The 16,685-nt window shown below is 36.4% G+C and overlaps 1 protein-coding gene across 1 annotated transcript; it reads right to left on the bottom strand.

Annotated features, from left to right (window-relative positions):
• Positions 1–4,689: 4,689 nt before the first annotated feature.
• LOC134851008 (PAN2-PAN3 deadenylation complex subunit pan3-like) lies at positions 4,690–13,356 on the bottom strand. Its single transcript, XM_063866887.1, has 6 exons — positions 13,000–13,356; positions 12,501–12,736; positions 12,136–12,241; positions 11,167–11,407; positions 7,130–7,344; positions 4,690–6,254 (listed from the first exon to the last, which is right to left on the bottom strand). Exons 1-6 carry the CDS (start codon positions 13,339–13,341, stop codon positions 5,712–5,714), a joined length of 1,683 nt encoding a protein of 560 aa, XP_063722957.1. The 5' UTR covers positions 13,342–13,356; the 3' UTR covers positions 4,690–5,711.
• Between the last annotated feature and the right edge of the window lie 3,329 nt (positions 13,357–16,685).

Here is a 16,685-nt window from a genome sequence, read left to right as displayed (position 1 = left end):
ATCAGGAAAACCGCATCAAACAGAGCACAAAAGCAGTTGCATGTTTTACACAGGGGCGAAGCTGAGCTTCGCACCACTTGCGATACAAAACACGTGAGCCGGTAAGACGAAAAAAGTTCGAAAAATTCGACCCAGATTTATCGATTAGAGGTTTGAAACAACAACGAGCCAAGACAAAAGAATAAGAAACTAGCATCGAAAGAAAAGTAATCACGCGGCAACAGCCTAGAATACCTTAGCAGAAACCCATTAAACCGAGTTATTATTTTTTAAATTATCAAGTCCCCCACACTCTCAAAACAAACGCACACAAACTGTATTCAGGCGTCAAATGAAACAATATGCGGCAATATGACGATATAATATTGGCCAAAACCTTTAGGCCGAAAAAAAAGGAAAATAAAACCAAACCGAAAAAAATGTAAGACTACTAAAAAATTATAAAGTCCCCCTCACCTTCAAAACACATACACAGCTCGTGAAACAACGCAATATCTGGCGACTAAGCCGATGTAATATAGGCCAAAACTTATCAAGTCGAAAAGAAACGAAAAGAAAAAACGCAAAATCAAAACTAATGAGAAGTTTTTAAGTTACCCTCGCCCTCAAAATAAAGACACGCACTAACAGACTTTTTTCGCCTACCAAAAGGCGCAATATGCATCCATTGAACTAATATAATATAGGCCGGAACTTATCAAGCCGAAAAAAAAAGAAAACAAAAAAGCCAAAAAAAATTGTCGTCATGAAAAACTTGAACTATAATTTCTATTAAGACTTACAGCATTTTGTGCAATCCAGAATAGAACAAAAAACTACGCTTCTCTTGAAACCACTCCAAATTAGGCCGTTAAGCCAATATAAAATAAGTCTGAGCTTATTAAGCCAAAAAAACGGCAAAAAAAAACAAAAAACAAAATATTAACAAACCGAGTTGGAAAAATCACAAACAAAAAAGCAATATTTGAAAAGGACAGATATGTTAAGTAACAAGCTCAACCATGCTTAATACTTGCCAACGAGGGGAGTAGTATTTGCACCGAAGACGAAAAAAAGAGGATTTGCAAAAACGGATTTAGAAGGAGTCCAGAAATGGGTCCTGTGGACAACTTTTCCGAACAATAATACAGTAATGAAAAAAAAAAACGTTTTTTATTTTTTTCGAAGTGGGTTGTTTATTGTTCGTAGTGTGATGAAAAACGAAAACGAAAGCCTACAAATTAGGCAAACTCAGTGATAAAAAACAAAGATTATTTAACATCAGTTTAATCGAAAAATGAAAAGAAACAACATCAAAAAAATTTTTGCAATTTTTGCAAGTTCCTACAAGCAAGCAGGTCCAAAAATGAACTTCAAAAAATTGCATTGGGTAAAACAAGGTTTTCACGGCTTAATTAAAATTTTATCACCCTATTATACGCATGCGCTTGAAATTGAACTAAAACTCTAACTCTAACAAATTTTTCTCGACACAAAATTGTTTTAATGTCGTTCGAATCACGACTGAAAGGGCTTGAATATTGTATATCATACACTTCTTTACAATAATTATTTGTGCCAACCAATTTTGTGCGATAAGTGAATTAAGGCACACATAAAACTTTCTCACAACTAGGGTGTTAAAGGGTTCACCGCTGCTAGACATAATAGATGGGTTGAAGTTAAGAAGGACTAGCGTGTAACGCACCTCCGGTACTCATAATAAACCGCATATACTGGAAATAAGATCTGCATTCTTCGAGTGTACTTTGACATCACCCAATTATAAGGTTCGTAATTACAAATTTTGCGAAGTTTTTTATTCAAGCTTTTTAAACAAATTTTGAAGAAACACAAAATTTTGTGAAGTTTTGTAAGTTTTTCGAAAAATTTAAAATGAACTAAGAAACGTCACATCTGAGAAACTTAAAGCAGTTGATCAGTCGCATTTGAACGCAAGATTTGCAACTTTTGAGAGTACTCTTATAGAAATTCAAAATTTGAGAAACTTCACCTTTCGAAAACTACCAAGATTTCAGCATTCTTACTTGATGGCAATATTCGCAATCTTTGAAAAAACTCTGACAGCACACAACTTCAGGGTTTGGATTTTCAATTTAGTGAATTATTTTGTAATTTGAGTTTTCCGAAAATGTCCAAAAAAAATCACAAAAACCGTCTTATCTCTTTACCTAAGAAAAATTTGGGCATTCTTAATTGAAGGCCAAATTTGCAACCTCTGACATTACTCTGACTGCCCCTAACTACAGGTTAGGAATTTCAAATTTTGAAAAAAAAAATAATTTAATTTGCATGAAAATTTTTTTGAAAAAAATCACAAAAAATGTCATATCTCAAAAAGTACAAGAATTTGAGCAGCCATATTCAGTGGCAAGATTCGCAACCCCTGAGAAAACCCTCACAGATTCCAATAACAGGATTGAGATCTTCAACGCTTCGGAATTTTTTAACATCTAAGTTTTTTTTGAAAATTTCGGAGAAAATCAGAAAAAACGTCATATCTCGAAAACTTTACGGATTAGAGCAGTCATATGGAAGCAAAATTCGCAACTCTTGATAGTACCTTGACAGAACCTCACCACAAAGATGCGAATATCAAATTCTGTGCAATTTTTTTAGTATCTAAATTGTCTGAAAAATTTTGAAAAAAAATCCTAAAAAACGAAAACTACAAGGAATTGAGCAGCCATAATCAGAGGCAAGATTCGCAACCCCTGACAGTACTCAACTACGGGAAGAATCTCGACGAAAAATGTCTATCTTGTAAACTAAAACGATTTGATTATTCATATATGGAGGCCAGAATCGCAAAACTGGGGAAAACTCTGACAATATCCCACTATGACAAAATCCCAAATTATTATGCTTAAACATGGGAGATAGCTGTCACTCGCATTTAAATATAGTATAGATATACATATAGATAGACATAAATTAAGAGCCAATCAGCAAAGGTTAAATTTCAAATAAAAATCGAAAGGAAATATTCCTTCCCTTAAAAATCTAGTATCCAATTGCGATAACATTGCTACTTGCAACGGTTAAGTTACAGTATTTTACTACTCTTGTGGTAACAACTACACGAAATTGCAATATATTATTTTAACTCTGAGGAATCATCGAATACAAAATCTGTTACAAATTTCCAATTGCACTATGAGTAGTTTTTATATTTACATAGGTTTTTTTGTATAGATTGACTTTAGCATTTGTTACACTTACGAGAGCAAGTGTCTTGTAATCAGTAACTTGAAATTTTTCCCGTAAACCACTTTTGTTACTATTAGAAATTAAAATGTTAATTATTGAACCTGAACAACTTCCAGATTCATTTCCACTTGGCTTAGAAGTAACACGGTCTCTTTTGCATTTTAATATTTGTGGTTCGAGTCCTGGACGTACCTTTGTTTCATGTATTAAACTGAAACTTTTTCCGGTAAAAATTGAATGGTCAGACTTTCGTTTGTCTGCTTAAGTTTGAGCGGTTTTATTTCCTCGTCACGGATTTTTCTGGTGCCACAAAAAAGTCTCGTTTAGTTGCATATGTTAATCATTGTAGTTTTGGGGGCACTTAAAATTTTAAAAAATTTTGTAAAACATTTTTTTCGGCTCAACTGATGTCTGCTCAAGATAGAAACAATTTAGAACTAACTTTTTTCTAAATTCTTTTACTTTTTTACTTCTGAATTTCCTCATGATTATGTTGTAACGCAAGTGGTGTGAAGCTCCAACTCACCTGTGCTGAGCTTTGTTCCGCCGTTTTATCGTATTAAATAGTCTTTAGTTCATTTGGGTATTACACAGGGGTTTACTTATTGAAGGTTAAGCTACAGCTCACTTAATGATGAGCCAATGCAGCTATTGGTATCTTGCAAGCGATCAATTTGCAAATTGCACTGCACTAGCGATTTGAACCCGCGATTACCAGATAGCTGGTCACCTTCGTCACCAGATATGCCACAACGCCATATTTGCTCCCGAAATATTCAAACGCAAATTTTCTGCGTTTGATATTTCATTGTCAAATGGTCAGAATCATCAACAAATTAGATGAAACATCCGATAAGAGAACATAGCCAACAGACAATTGGAAAAGAGCCAATGAACGCAAATAAACAGAACAAAATACGACTTACTCTTTAAAAAATAATCTCAACTTCCGAACTTCAAAGAAAAAAACTAGCCTTTAAGCTCTTTCAATTTCTGGAGCAACTAATGATTGACATTTTTTTGATAAAACTAACCCAATTTGAGAAATCTTGATCACTACGTAAAATTAATTTTTAGGTAAAATTTATTTTTTGCTGGAAAATCTGATTAAATTCAATTTTTGAAAATTAGAAGTCGATCATTTTTTTCGTGACCTTTGCATTTTCGCTTTTCGATGGTGGAGTTTGCCTTTCTTCTAAAAAATGAAATAAACTGAACTTGAAAAAATCAAAAAACAAACCGCGAAAAAATAAATTTGAGCCTGAATAAATTTTATGACTTTCCTGAAAAATCATCGCAACCTTTATAAGAATATGTACCACGTTTATCGACTCTTAATCATTCGTAGAATTCTATGATGCTTAAGTTAGTCACCATAAAATTACTGACTTGTGATGCCATTTATAATAAATTTGGCAGCCAGCATAACATTAACTTTTTGCTCATCTTGTGTGCTGTCTCCTTACTTGAAAAACACTATCAGATTTTCAAATGTTTGTAATTTTTTCAACTTTCTTTTTAATAATGGTGTACAAATATTGCTTCTATGACAACTAGTATTTAGCACAGATACTGAAATGAACAAACTACAAAAATATACCCGCTAATGAAGAGCAGGACAAATAGCAACAACAGACACCAGACGAGAAACGATGCCCGAATAAAGCAAACAAAAATGCGCCTGAAGAAACTAGAAAACTCAGCAGATTTATAAATACACCATGGGTCACCTGTCGCATTTGACCTTTCCCTTTTGGGGCAAAAAAGACATCCAATATACAATATTGCGACAGTGAGATTCAGAAATAGACGAAACGGAAATAATTCAATGTATCCATATTGCAAGACAATGTGTGGCTGGATCTATTCTATCATTACTAATGCAGACTCAAAAATCCGAGTTCATTAATCATAGACATTGAGCTGCAATACGAGTTTGGGTTAACTTTGCACTGCAAAATACTGTTTTCGATAAATTCTGACAGATCTATTACACGCAAATTCGACACTAAAATTAATAAAATATTTATTTTCCTCAAATAAACTTCTCTAATGCAGCGGAGGCCTAATTTCAAAGTAAAAGAGATGGATGGCAATTATGATGATACAGCGCTAAGAAATCAGTTGTCTCCTTCAAGTGCGGGTTAGGAAACTTCAACGAGCTTTTTGAATCTAAAGGGCCAACAATTTATGGATTCCTACGATACTTATTGATCTACTTCTAGACAGTTAGGGTTACTACAGAAGTGTTGTAAACTTAATAGAACATCGTAACTACACCATTCACCAAAAAGGTTGTTATCATAGTGCGCACCAAAGTTCATAAAATTTGTGGTCTGAAAAATTTACTGTTTTTCTTCTTTCAATCTTGTGTCTCCCCGTGTTCCTTCACAGCTTCTCCATTTTTCCATTTACCTCCCCAAAAATTAGGGATCGAAGTTTGCACTTAACATCTGCTGTAAAGCAAGCAAGCAATCTTGAGTTTGTTTTATTTCTTTATTCTATACAGTCCCATTGTACATAGCAGCCGCCTGCATGTGAATTGTAGCGGTTGATGCTTGCCCCCCAATACCGTTCACCATGATTCCCCCGTGTCCCTCTACGTTCGTGGCGTCCGGGGCTAGATTGACTGTGACTGAATTGTGATGTGACGTCATTGCCGCATCTCCTCCTCCCACCATCGCAGATGATCCGTGGCTGTGCAACCCTCCAACCGACGACGATCCCGCAGCTGAGAATGACAATGTTTGCTGCTGCTGTTGTCCTTGAACTAGGAGTCCGTTCTGCCGATCCACTCCGCCACCGGCACTCATGTATGCCCCGGAACCAGCATTCACATCCACCGTCGCCCTTGTCAGTGTTGGATTACTGAGTTCAGTGAAGCTGTTCTCAAGACACATGCGCAAGTCAGCATACGTCACAACCAGTGCGTTCTGGTTGTCTCTGGACACGAGCAGAATCTTCTCGTCCACGCCACAGTCCAGTTTGTTCAGACAGTTTATAATGTGTGAAATGTCTAACCACGGCGCACCGTCTTCTGTAACCTGCAAGTTAAGAAATTGACAGTAAGAAGACGGATAGAAAGCTCAAGGTATATTTCGAAAATTTCTACTGCCTCTTGGAATCCATGATCCACTCTACAACTTTTTAGTTTCAATTTTTAGACAGAGAAGAAGCTGCACTTTGTAAAAAAAGCAAGGAAACGGCAAAAATAAGCTCTAAATATAAAAATGTGAAAAGAAAATCTACAAATAAGCCGTGAAAAAGTCTTTCATGTCCTCGCGTATGTGCCATGGTCACTTGACAATAGGCAAACACTAACCAGCAATAAAGCAGGTAGAACATATGATATTTAAATGTCAATGCTATGCAGCACTAGTACCGCCACATTTTGATTAGCGAGTTAGGTTAGAAAAAAAAATAGATTAGTAATATAACGCTAAGCTTGCTGGTGTAATATTATTTATAATATTATAACAAAAACACTGCCAAAAGATGAGAAAAGTGCCAAAAAACTCAAGAAAAAGGACAGATCATTTAGGAAGCATTTTCAATGAATAAAATATATGGCCTTGAAGCTCTATGTATCAAAAAAAATCTTTTATGATTGACACTTTCGTTTAACTCGACTGGAGAAAACTGTGCCCATAGGTAATTTTTTCTTTCTGCTGATAATTCTGAAAATTGAAGGCCATTTTTGAAAATTGAAAGCAATCACACTCGTTCTCAAAAAACCACACTCGTGGCGCCTTAAAACAGACCAATAGCGTGATAGTGACCACTCGAAGCGGTGCTATGATAGTATATAGCCATATCTGCATATTTTGTGTACTTCTTCTTTGTCGTAAACGATTTAAAACCACACGACCTTTGATTGACCCTTAATTATCTGAGCTAGTTTGAGCTATGTTTTTCCCACCTGGTGAAATACGTGGTCTCGGAACAGCTTCAGCAAGTATCTGTCCCCTGTCTCGCTCCAAGAAGAGTCCAGATTGAACTCTGGCCTCTCGTTGATGGATGCCAACTTGGCCATGAGGCGCATCAGACGTGAATTGTGCACTTGTTTCACCAGCTCACGCTCCAGCTGGTCACATTTCAGCTCAGAGGCCTCGAACTGCGCGTAGAAGCGGGCACCTAGGCACACTTGCATGACAAAACGGTGTCCTACAATTTAATGACATACAATTTAACACCGTACAATTTAACACTTAGTCATTTCACTACTAAACAATTTAAATCGACAACAAAATAACTCCTAATTTCCAGTTTAACACAGTACATTTTGACACCTAGTCATTTCACTATTAAATCTAATGCTCTATGAATTCCTTATCTTAACACTTATCACACCAAAGTTAATCCTGCAATTAACACACGCACCATAATGAAAAACTTGGTTTATCTTAGTTATACATGCTAAAAGGAGGCTTCCCAATTTACTTAAGACTCTTATCTACAAGTTTGTAATTTATTTTCAATTGGACTTTTCGCTAAACTATTATGATTACTAAAAAAAGCTGCTTGTGCTAATTCATAACAATTTGACGTAAAAATTCTGACAAAATTAAATTCTGACAGTCACTTTATACTTTACTCAAGTGATAAACAAACGCAAACACAATAAACACATTATGATTGAGTCTTCTCTCGAGTTCACAGTTTCATCTAAAAACAAGCCAATCCTTACAGCGTCCGGCCACGAATTTTATTTCAAGCGAAAAAATAAGTTTACAGAAAACTGGATTTGCTCAAAATATCAAACAAATAAATGTCGAACAACTGCCATTACTGAAAATAAGGAATTAATCGAGACGCGTGGAGAGCATAACCACGACACTTCAGCGGGAAAATCGGAGGCCCGAAATGTCATAAAGCATACAAAAGATCTCAGCGAGAGATTTACCCCGACTGTTGCAGTTGCCAGTGCGGTTTTGCCAATTACAAACGATTTGGCTACTCAGTTTGCTCTCCCAAGTAAAGACAAACTGATCCGAACGGCTGCTCGCACTCGTAAGCAGCTAGATGTAAATATGCCGCCCATCCCCGTTGCGCGAAATTTCGAGATCCCTGAAATTTTTGAAAATTTTATCCGGTATGACAGTGGATCAAATGATCATGAGCGAATCATTTTGTGCGGCGACCCCGAAATGCTGAGAGTTCTGGAGAAGTCATCTTTCTGGTTAGCCGATAGAACTTTTAAAAATACTCCAAAAATGTTCTATCAGCTTTATTCAATTCATGTTAGTGTATCTGGCATTGCGCCAGCTTGCATTTACGCCTTCCTTCCTAACAAAACCGAAAAAACCTACAATCGCTTCCTGCAGGCGTTAATTGGTTTAGCACCCAACTGCCGGCCTGAAAAAATTTTATTAGATTTTGAGCAAGCTGCTCTTCAGCCCTTCCAAAAAACATTCCCCGAAGCACATTTATCGGGTTGTTTTTTCCATCTCTCCCAGAGTTACATGAGAAAAATTAATGAATTGGGTCTGAAAGTGACCTACGAAACGAATCACGATTTAGCGCTGGCTTTAAAAATGCTGCCATCCCTTGCATTTGAAAAAAAAAAAGAAAAGATCGGCGATTCCTATGACATGATCGTTCAGGAAATTCAAAATGTATGCGACAGAAATTGTTTAGAACCCGAGAAAATTGAGACAATTGACGAGTTGTGTCTGTACTTCGGCTCTACTTATATAAAAAGCTTGGTGCCAAACCGTGAAGCTTCATTCTCACCCTCCCTTTGGAACCAGCGAACTGCGGCCTTGATGGAGATTGCTCGAACAACAAATGCTGTCGAGGGATGGCACTTCGGGATTCAATCGTATTTCAGCGGAGCCCACCCAAATATGTGGAAAGTAGTGGGTAGCCTGCAAAAAGACGCTTCCGTACAAAAACTCAACTTTTTTGATGGATCGAATGGCCATAAATCACAAAAAAGAAAAAGTATCGAGTATTAAATGAAAGAGTACAAAACATAATGTCCGTTTACTAAGACAAAACTGATCTGTACTTTTTCAGAGCGTTATCTAGTTTGGGTTAAACCATTGTAAATTTTATTTCATGTTTGTTTATTCTTTCGTATTATTAAACTTCAAATTTTAATCCTACTCAAATTTTTGTCAGCTTTTTTTGAAAAGACGTTTCCTTGCAGACTCCCGGAAACGTAACTAAACGCAAGAACATGACTCGTACCTTAGCAATTTAATCCCAGGTCAATCGCCCTTATTTTCGGGATGCTAGGTTGGGACTACGGGCTGGCAAACCCTTTCGCTTTGCGTTTATGTGCCAACAGTTCAAAAAAAGCTGAAAAAGCGATCACGTCAGAAGTTTAAGTTCGAGAATGATTCTAAAAAATAATGATTTTAAGGCTTTTGGCATTGGTTAAACCTTTTTTTTTTATTTCTATACCGGCTGAAAATGTCTAGAAAATTAGGCCATATTAGTCGAAGGACGTCTAATTATTTGCGGGCTTTTGAAGTTCATTGAACTATTGCTTGTTTTTGCTTCATTTTGGAATGATTCATTGAAAATATTGGCACGGCCATTTCAATTTGGTTTGAAACGTTTCATTGAAATCATTTGCAAGGTCAATTCTATTCAAAACTTACGCGAATTAGGTAGCGCAAACTTGTCTGGCTTTAAATGGCAAAAATTTCTCTCGTTTAATTCTTTGATGGTTACCGAAATCAAGTTTTCTTTTCATTTTGGATTAAAAAGGTGTTAAGTCATAGAAATTGGTTTAAAATGTAGCGATGTTATATTGCTAAGGCAACAAAAAGTAGGGAGTGAAATTGTAGGGTTTTAAGTTGTTTAGAGTTAAAAAGCGGGGAACCGACAAAACATAGACAACAGACCGGAAATGAGTCAATGAACGCAATTAAACAGAAAACAATTACTTGTTTTTTGAAAAAAAAAATCTCAACTTTTCATAGAAAAAGATAGATGCCCTTAAAACTCTTTGAACTTCTGGATCAATTAATGAGCGGCGCTTTTTCGATAAAATTAACCCGATTTGAGAAAACTGGACAAAGATCAAAATTTTTACTTTGCTGGGAAACTTGATAATTAAATTCCAATTACGAAACAACAAGTCGACCATTTTTTTCGTGACCTTTACGCTTTTGCTGTTCGATAGTGGAGCTGGCCTTCTTTCTAACAAAGGAAATGAAGTGAACCTAAAAGGAAACCAAAAGTCATGGAAACCTGGATCAATAGGTAAAATTTTTATTCCGCTGGGAAACCTTAAAAATAAATTCCACTGTCGAAGCTAGAAATCGTTCACGTTTTTTCACTCCATTTCCATGTTCGTATTTGGAGAGTGTTATTTACGTCACTTTCAGCCGATGAATTTCAACTAACTCAAAAAGTGCATTATACTTAAGTGCATCAATGTTCTAAGACTTTTTCCTGAAAAAAAACCTATATAAGAGTCTTCACCGCGTTCATTACTCTTAAACAGACTACAATAGTCCGAAGAAGCAGAAAACTTCTAATTTGAAAAAGAAAACAGGTTCCAACCGGATTCGAACTACAAGCCTTGGCCCTCTCAATCGGGTGTATTACTCCTACACCAGATCCGCAGGGTAGTTGATTGATTTTGAATTTAACATGAAGCAAGATGAAACATCTGAAAAATCTTGTGATCAAATTTGTTTACGGGAAAACCTAGTACCGGTTGCAAAACCCTTGCTTATCGCAAGGTTAAACTGCCGGGTTCATGGCAAGGTAATTTTATTTCATTTTTTGTTTTGTCACCTTGCAAAAAGTCTTCAACTCATTTGATTACGTTATTGAATGGTGCTCGTTCAATTTAGTGATGTGGTCCTCCAGTTTCCGGTTAACTGATACATCTATTTATCCGTATAGCAAGCAGCTCATGGCTGATGTCGCTTTGAAAAACAAGTTTGATTTTAGGCTGTCCTTAATATTCTTGACCCGTAGTGCTATGGTACTAACCTATCATGGGCATTAGTTCGTTGAGGCTCTTGCGGACGTTGACGTTAGTGAAGATGTAATTAATGAAGTTACGCAGGTCGTCTGAGAACTGGCCGCCCGTGAATATGAGATCATAGGAGCTCTTGAAGTTCTCCGGCAGCAGCGCCATCACAGACCCACATGCAAGTGCCATTGTGACCTTGCCAAGATTCTTCATGTCGTCCTGCTGCTGTTGTTGAATCAACACCACATCATTCGGACGCTGAACAAAAAACAGAACACACGAGTCAAGTGTAGTCAAACAATATTGTTACCACTTGTAGGGGTCAAGTGTTACATCATATTGAAGACCTTCCATTAAAAACTTGACTTCAAAAAAATCCAGAGAGTTTTTCGTTTTCTAGACTATATGACCCAAAATCTGAGTGAAAAATGTATTATATTCTTTTACAGTTGGAAGATTATTCTAACAAACATCACCTCAAATTCTTGCAGTTTTTTAACCTTATTTTTAATCAACAGAAACTTTTTAAACTGAATTTTTCAATTTTTTCTCCACTTAAAGAATTTCTCAATTTAAATCATCGTGGTCAGAACATTTAACAGTACTGGCCAGAGTGAAAATGTATCCGGTACCATCAACCGTAAATCATTTTCACGTATAAATCTGAGCAATCAATTCTTACTGACAAGGTCTTTTTGGTAAGTCATGATACAGAGGCGAAGTTGCATTTCGCAAACACAGAGGACAAACGCTATGTAGCTTTTAAAAAAGGCAAGAAAATGAATGCCCTCTGCGGTTTCCGAACCACAGGTCCCGAGCATCCAAGTTGACAGCCCTATAGACTACAGTGTTACTTCCGTTCACTGAATATCCACCCATAAAGCGGAGAACACTTGCTATTAAAGTGCCAATACCATGCAGCAAAATTGTTTACCAAAATGAACTCTATTTTATGCGAGATGGATTGGAAGGTGGTATTTACTAACAGTGATGTTTGGAGAATGTTCGCATAGCAGTACGTCTTGCACACAAGTTCCATTGAGGTAGAGTCTGTTGTGAGAATCAACCAGGATCTTTGTCACATCTATACTCCTACAAAACACAAGAAAAATCATCAAAGCCTAAAACTGAGCGAGAAAAGGGGACTCTGACGTCTGTGTGACCTTTGCACTTTTAGGACTCCTAACTCATAAAAACTATATCTACCAGCAAGCACTCTGCTAAATAACAACTCCGAACTTGAATTTACCCTTAATCAAAAATGACTAATTTGATTGTACGTTATTTAAGTTGAAGTTATGCCTGGATAAAAGATTATATCCGAAAACGAGAATATAAACTGTTCGCGTACCTGCAAGCTAGACCCGCGTGAAAAACCGCGCGCATGGCAGAAGTCAGCTGTACAATGTAATTCCAAACGAGTGTCTCCGGGAAGAGAATTTTGGGTACGGATCCTGAATTTCGGGCGGTGGGGTTTGCCGCGGCTGTGGTAGAGATTATGCGTTGGCACAGAGTCGTAACCGATGGCAGGTAGTCGTAAACGAAAATAGTTGAGGGGTCATTGAACTCTCTTGTTGTGAAAACCTCCTAAGAACAACTCAAATTCGCTAACAGATTCAAGAACAGTTAACTAAACTAAACATGCTCAAATCGCCAAACTATAAACGCAAACGCCACTTTCAATACGAATTCTAAATCTTCGTACATCCCAAAACGTTAGTGAGCTGAACGCTCAGAGTCAAACCACTTAGAAAGTTGCGACGGTCTAAAGGTACCGTGTCATCAACGTTTACCAAAAAAAAAACAGCTTAATTTGGGAAAGTGTGATCAAAAAAGTAAACAATTTTAACCTTGAATTTAACTAAATTGGGATGTGACACTCTTTTCCAAGCTTCTATGAACCAATTGACCTTGCTCGTGGCAGGTCTGAAATTATGCACTCTCCTTAAGAAGTACTTCTGACCATCTCGCGAGTCGATCGCCGAATAACATGACGTCACCAGTCCATAGACATTGCTTTTGGTCCCATTGGAGAACTGCGTGGCTTCCAAGGGACATACATACTTGTATGTTCCTACATTGAACGGTATGCTGGACTGATACGTGCTGCCTGTGAGTGCTGCAGTTACTTGTTGGTACTCAGACACGTGACCAAACAATTCTAGAGACAACCCCGTGCAAGGAGACGCCATTTAACTTCATATGATTTCAACCTATGCCTTTCAGTTCTAAAAAAAATTGAGAGGAAGAGGCAAAATGGGCAAAAATGAGTTCAATAGCATAAAAAAAACAATAAAATTATTTTTTTAAATGGCGTCCCGATGGATTTGTTGAAGACGTCTGTTTGCAGATCGCTGCTCAGATAGCAACTCACAGCAGCATTTGGACTCTGTGCGTTCGGCGAGTTTGTCAAATTGTTTTGAGCCGACGAAGGACTCATGCCACCACTCATTGGACTCAAGTGATTCATTGCCATTGGATTTGTATGGTGGGGTATGACATTGTTATTCACCGTCTTCGGACTGTAATTGAACTTCGAGTGTCCATAATGAAGTCCTGACACTGAGGGGGGATTCTGTACATTTTGGTGATAATTCATGCTTTGGTGGTTTGGCATATGAGATGTATGGTACACATGCTGTGGCAATTGAACTCCGATTGATCTACTGGGCGTTGAATTAACAAAACTGTGAGAGGCAGGGGCAAAGCCTGCTTGGTGACCAGAAGATCTGACATAGTTGGTCATCAAATTGGAAGATTGCGACATTGGCAAGGATCCATTTTCGGTACCAATGCCCGGATTCGACACCAATTGCCTGCTTGACTTCACATCGAATGAATTTTCACTTGAACTGTTGTACCAGCTATTTGGGGCTAAAAACACCATCAATACAATATTATGCACACATCGTCTCAGTAACATCAAAGTGATTTCAACAAGCTACAATTAGTAACTGTCTAACTTTAACCTTTAATTTTTTTTGAAAAACCGAATCAAGCGATGATTGATAAAACTGAGAGATGGCAGTTCAACGGTTACATATCTTCTGAGTCTAAATAAAAAATTGTTATTGTACCCAAAACAGCTAAAATCACAAAACTTGGTATTTTTTAAATGAAATGAACGCCCAACTTTGAGCTAAGTTATATTCAACGCTAATTAGTTGATGGTTTCGAATAGCCTTCTTTAAAAAATTAAAATTGATCGATGGTTACAAGCTCGTGTGTCGTTAAATTGTAAACCTACCCAGAAAAGAAGCCGGACTGAATCTATCAAGACTACCCAAGATACCAAAAACAGTAACTGGGTCATTCTTTAACTCTTCCAACGCTCGACTTGGTGTGGCAGCACTATTTTACAGACTGTTCAAGTGTCTCCACATAATTTAGGCAAAATTATTTCTTGCAAACCTGCTCGCTTGCTTTTTTTGTTCGAATTAGAGTCACCACATTTCATGACGTTTGTCGAGTACAATTGAATTGATTTGTATTATCCGAAAAAAAAACGTTTTAAGGTTGAAATTTAAAACGCGTTGGGCCAAATTGGGCTAATATTAGACAAAAAATAAATGAGAACCAAAAATTTTAGCAGAATTTTTTTTTGTGCATTTTTTTTTGCGAAATTCGGGCACAAAATTTTACCCCAAAAACGGATCATTTTAGACTTTTAAGTCAATTAACAATTACACCAAAACTACAAAACCAAATTCTGTCAAAATTATAGAAAAGCAAGCCTCTTCTCTGGCCCAACAAGACCAAATCACTCCCCAAAACATTTCAAAATAAAATTAATTTGTTTGATGGCCAAAAAAGTCATATTTACTATATAAAACAAAAATTTGAAACAACTTTAATTTTTTGAGCGCTTCGCGCAGCTTTTTGGAGACTATACCCACTTAAATTTTTTAAGCCCCATAAGACACTCACTTCAATATAACTTTGACAGTAATTGATTTCGTAGTTTTGGTGTAACTTTTAATTGACTAAAAAGGCTAAAATGATACGTTTTCGGGGTAAAATTTTGGGTCACAATTTCGCAAAACAAATTGCACTATAATCATTCTATTAAAACTTTAAGCAACCTTCGTTCTCATAATCTTTTGACTAAAGTCAAGAAAAATTGAGAAAAACGCGTTTGAAATTAAAAACTTTATGGATTTTGTTCGGATAGTTTAATTCACTATAGTCTGAAAAAAAATGAATGATTATAAAACAATTTTGGGGCACACTTTCGCTGTTTTTATCTTAAGTATGCTTTACAAAATGTACACAATTATAACTGTATTAAATCTGATATTCTCAAAACAAATAGAAAGCAATGACTATTAACAAACTAATGAAAAAACTAGAGTGAATTTAAAAACTAGAAAGGCCAAAGGACAAGAGCCAAAAACTGCATAATTTTATTTAATTTTTATATTTTTTGGGAAACAATCGGAAAAGTATTTGAATCGAGTGAATAATTTTCAAATAAAAAGATGATCAAACTTTTTGAAGAAACTAATCAAAACATGGAAAACGCTAAAAAAAAAAAGAACGAAGAACACTGAAGCTGACAAAATTAGACCAAAACTATTTTAAAAATATGGACAACTTCTGCTTGAAAAAGTACCTAGCGATATTTCTTTTAAAAAATGTTTTGCATTCTTTATGAAGCATACACTAGTAGTAACTAGTACCCAGTAGTTTAATTTGAATTTTCGTGAAACAACATGTCAGCAGGATATCAGCATAGTCAGCAGCATAGCAACAAGTGATTCGACTAAACTTGATCTATATGGTACACCGGAAAAACACTATAATCCAATTTGATAATGCTTACTACTTGCCAGCTTAAATACACACAGGAACTTTGAAAAAACGCTTTTTAAGTAACTACAAAGAAACAAAAGGTCTTTTTAACAAAAAAAAAACAAATAGAAGATTTTTTAAATTCTTAAACAATGAGAATCGCATTTGAAAAATTCATTTCATACGCTTTGAAAGGAAGGTTGCTTGACCCGAAAACTCCCTGCCTGAAGGCCCTCAAGGCGTTTAATTCAATTTCTTGAACTTGTTCACTTTACAGTTTCTGCTACTACTAACTGTGACATGTCTCTGTAGCCTCCATAACACTCACAGAGCAAGATGGATGCTTCACAGACAGCGGAGGGCGACTAAACTGATCCCATGAAGCAGTTAAAAATTCTAGCTTCAGATTCCAAAACAAAAACTGACGTCCAAAATCAAGAGTAGCACGAACAAAAAGATTAGCGCGAACCGAGTAATGCCAAGCATAAAAAAATGCTCCAATTATCCCTTATTTGAAATTTACAAAATGATATATAACAAAGTTAGATATAACATTGCAAAGCCTCATTCAGTTTAAACATTCAGCTTGAAACAAAACAATGAAATAAGGCACAAAACCTATTCTAGATGAAAACCCGCAGGTTAGCAAAGGAGCTTGAGCCTATTGGCTCAGCATAGCTATGGTATCACAAACTGAAGCTGAAATATGTTGAGAGATAGCGTACGTTTCTTATATACGTAAGCT

Source organism: Symsagittifera roscoffensis, chromosome 1 (assembly GCF_963678635.1).
Source record: "Symsagittifera roscoffensis chromosome 1, txSymRosc1.1, whole genome shotgun sequence".
In the NCBI taxonomy this organism is placed as follows: Eukaryota; Metazoa; Xenacoelomorpha; order Acoela; family Convolutidae; genus Symsagittifera; species Symsagittifera roscoffensis.
Note: the sequence above shows the minus strand (reverse complement) of the source record. Positions and strands in the feature narration are given on the sequence as shown.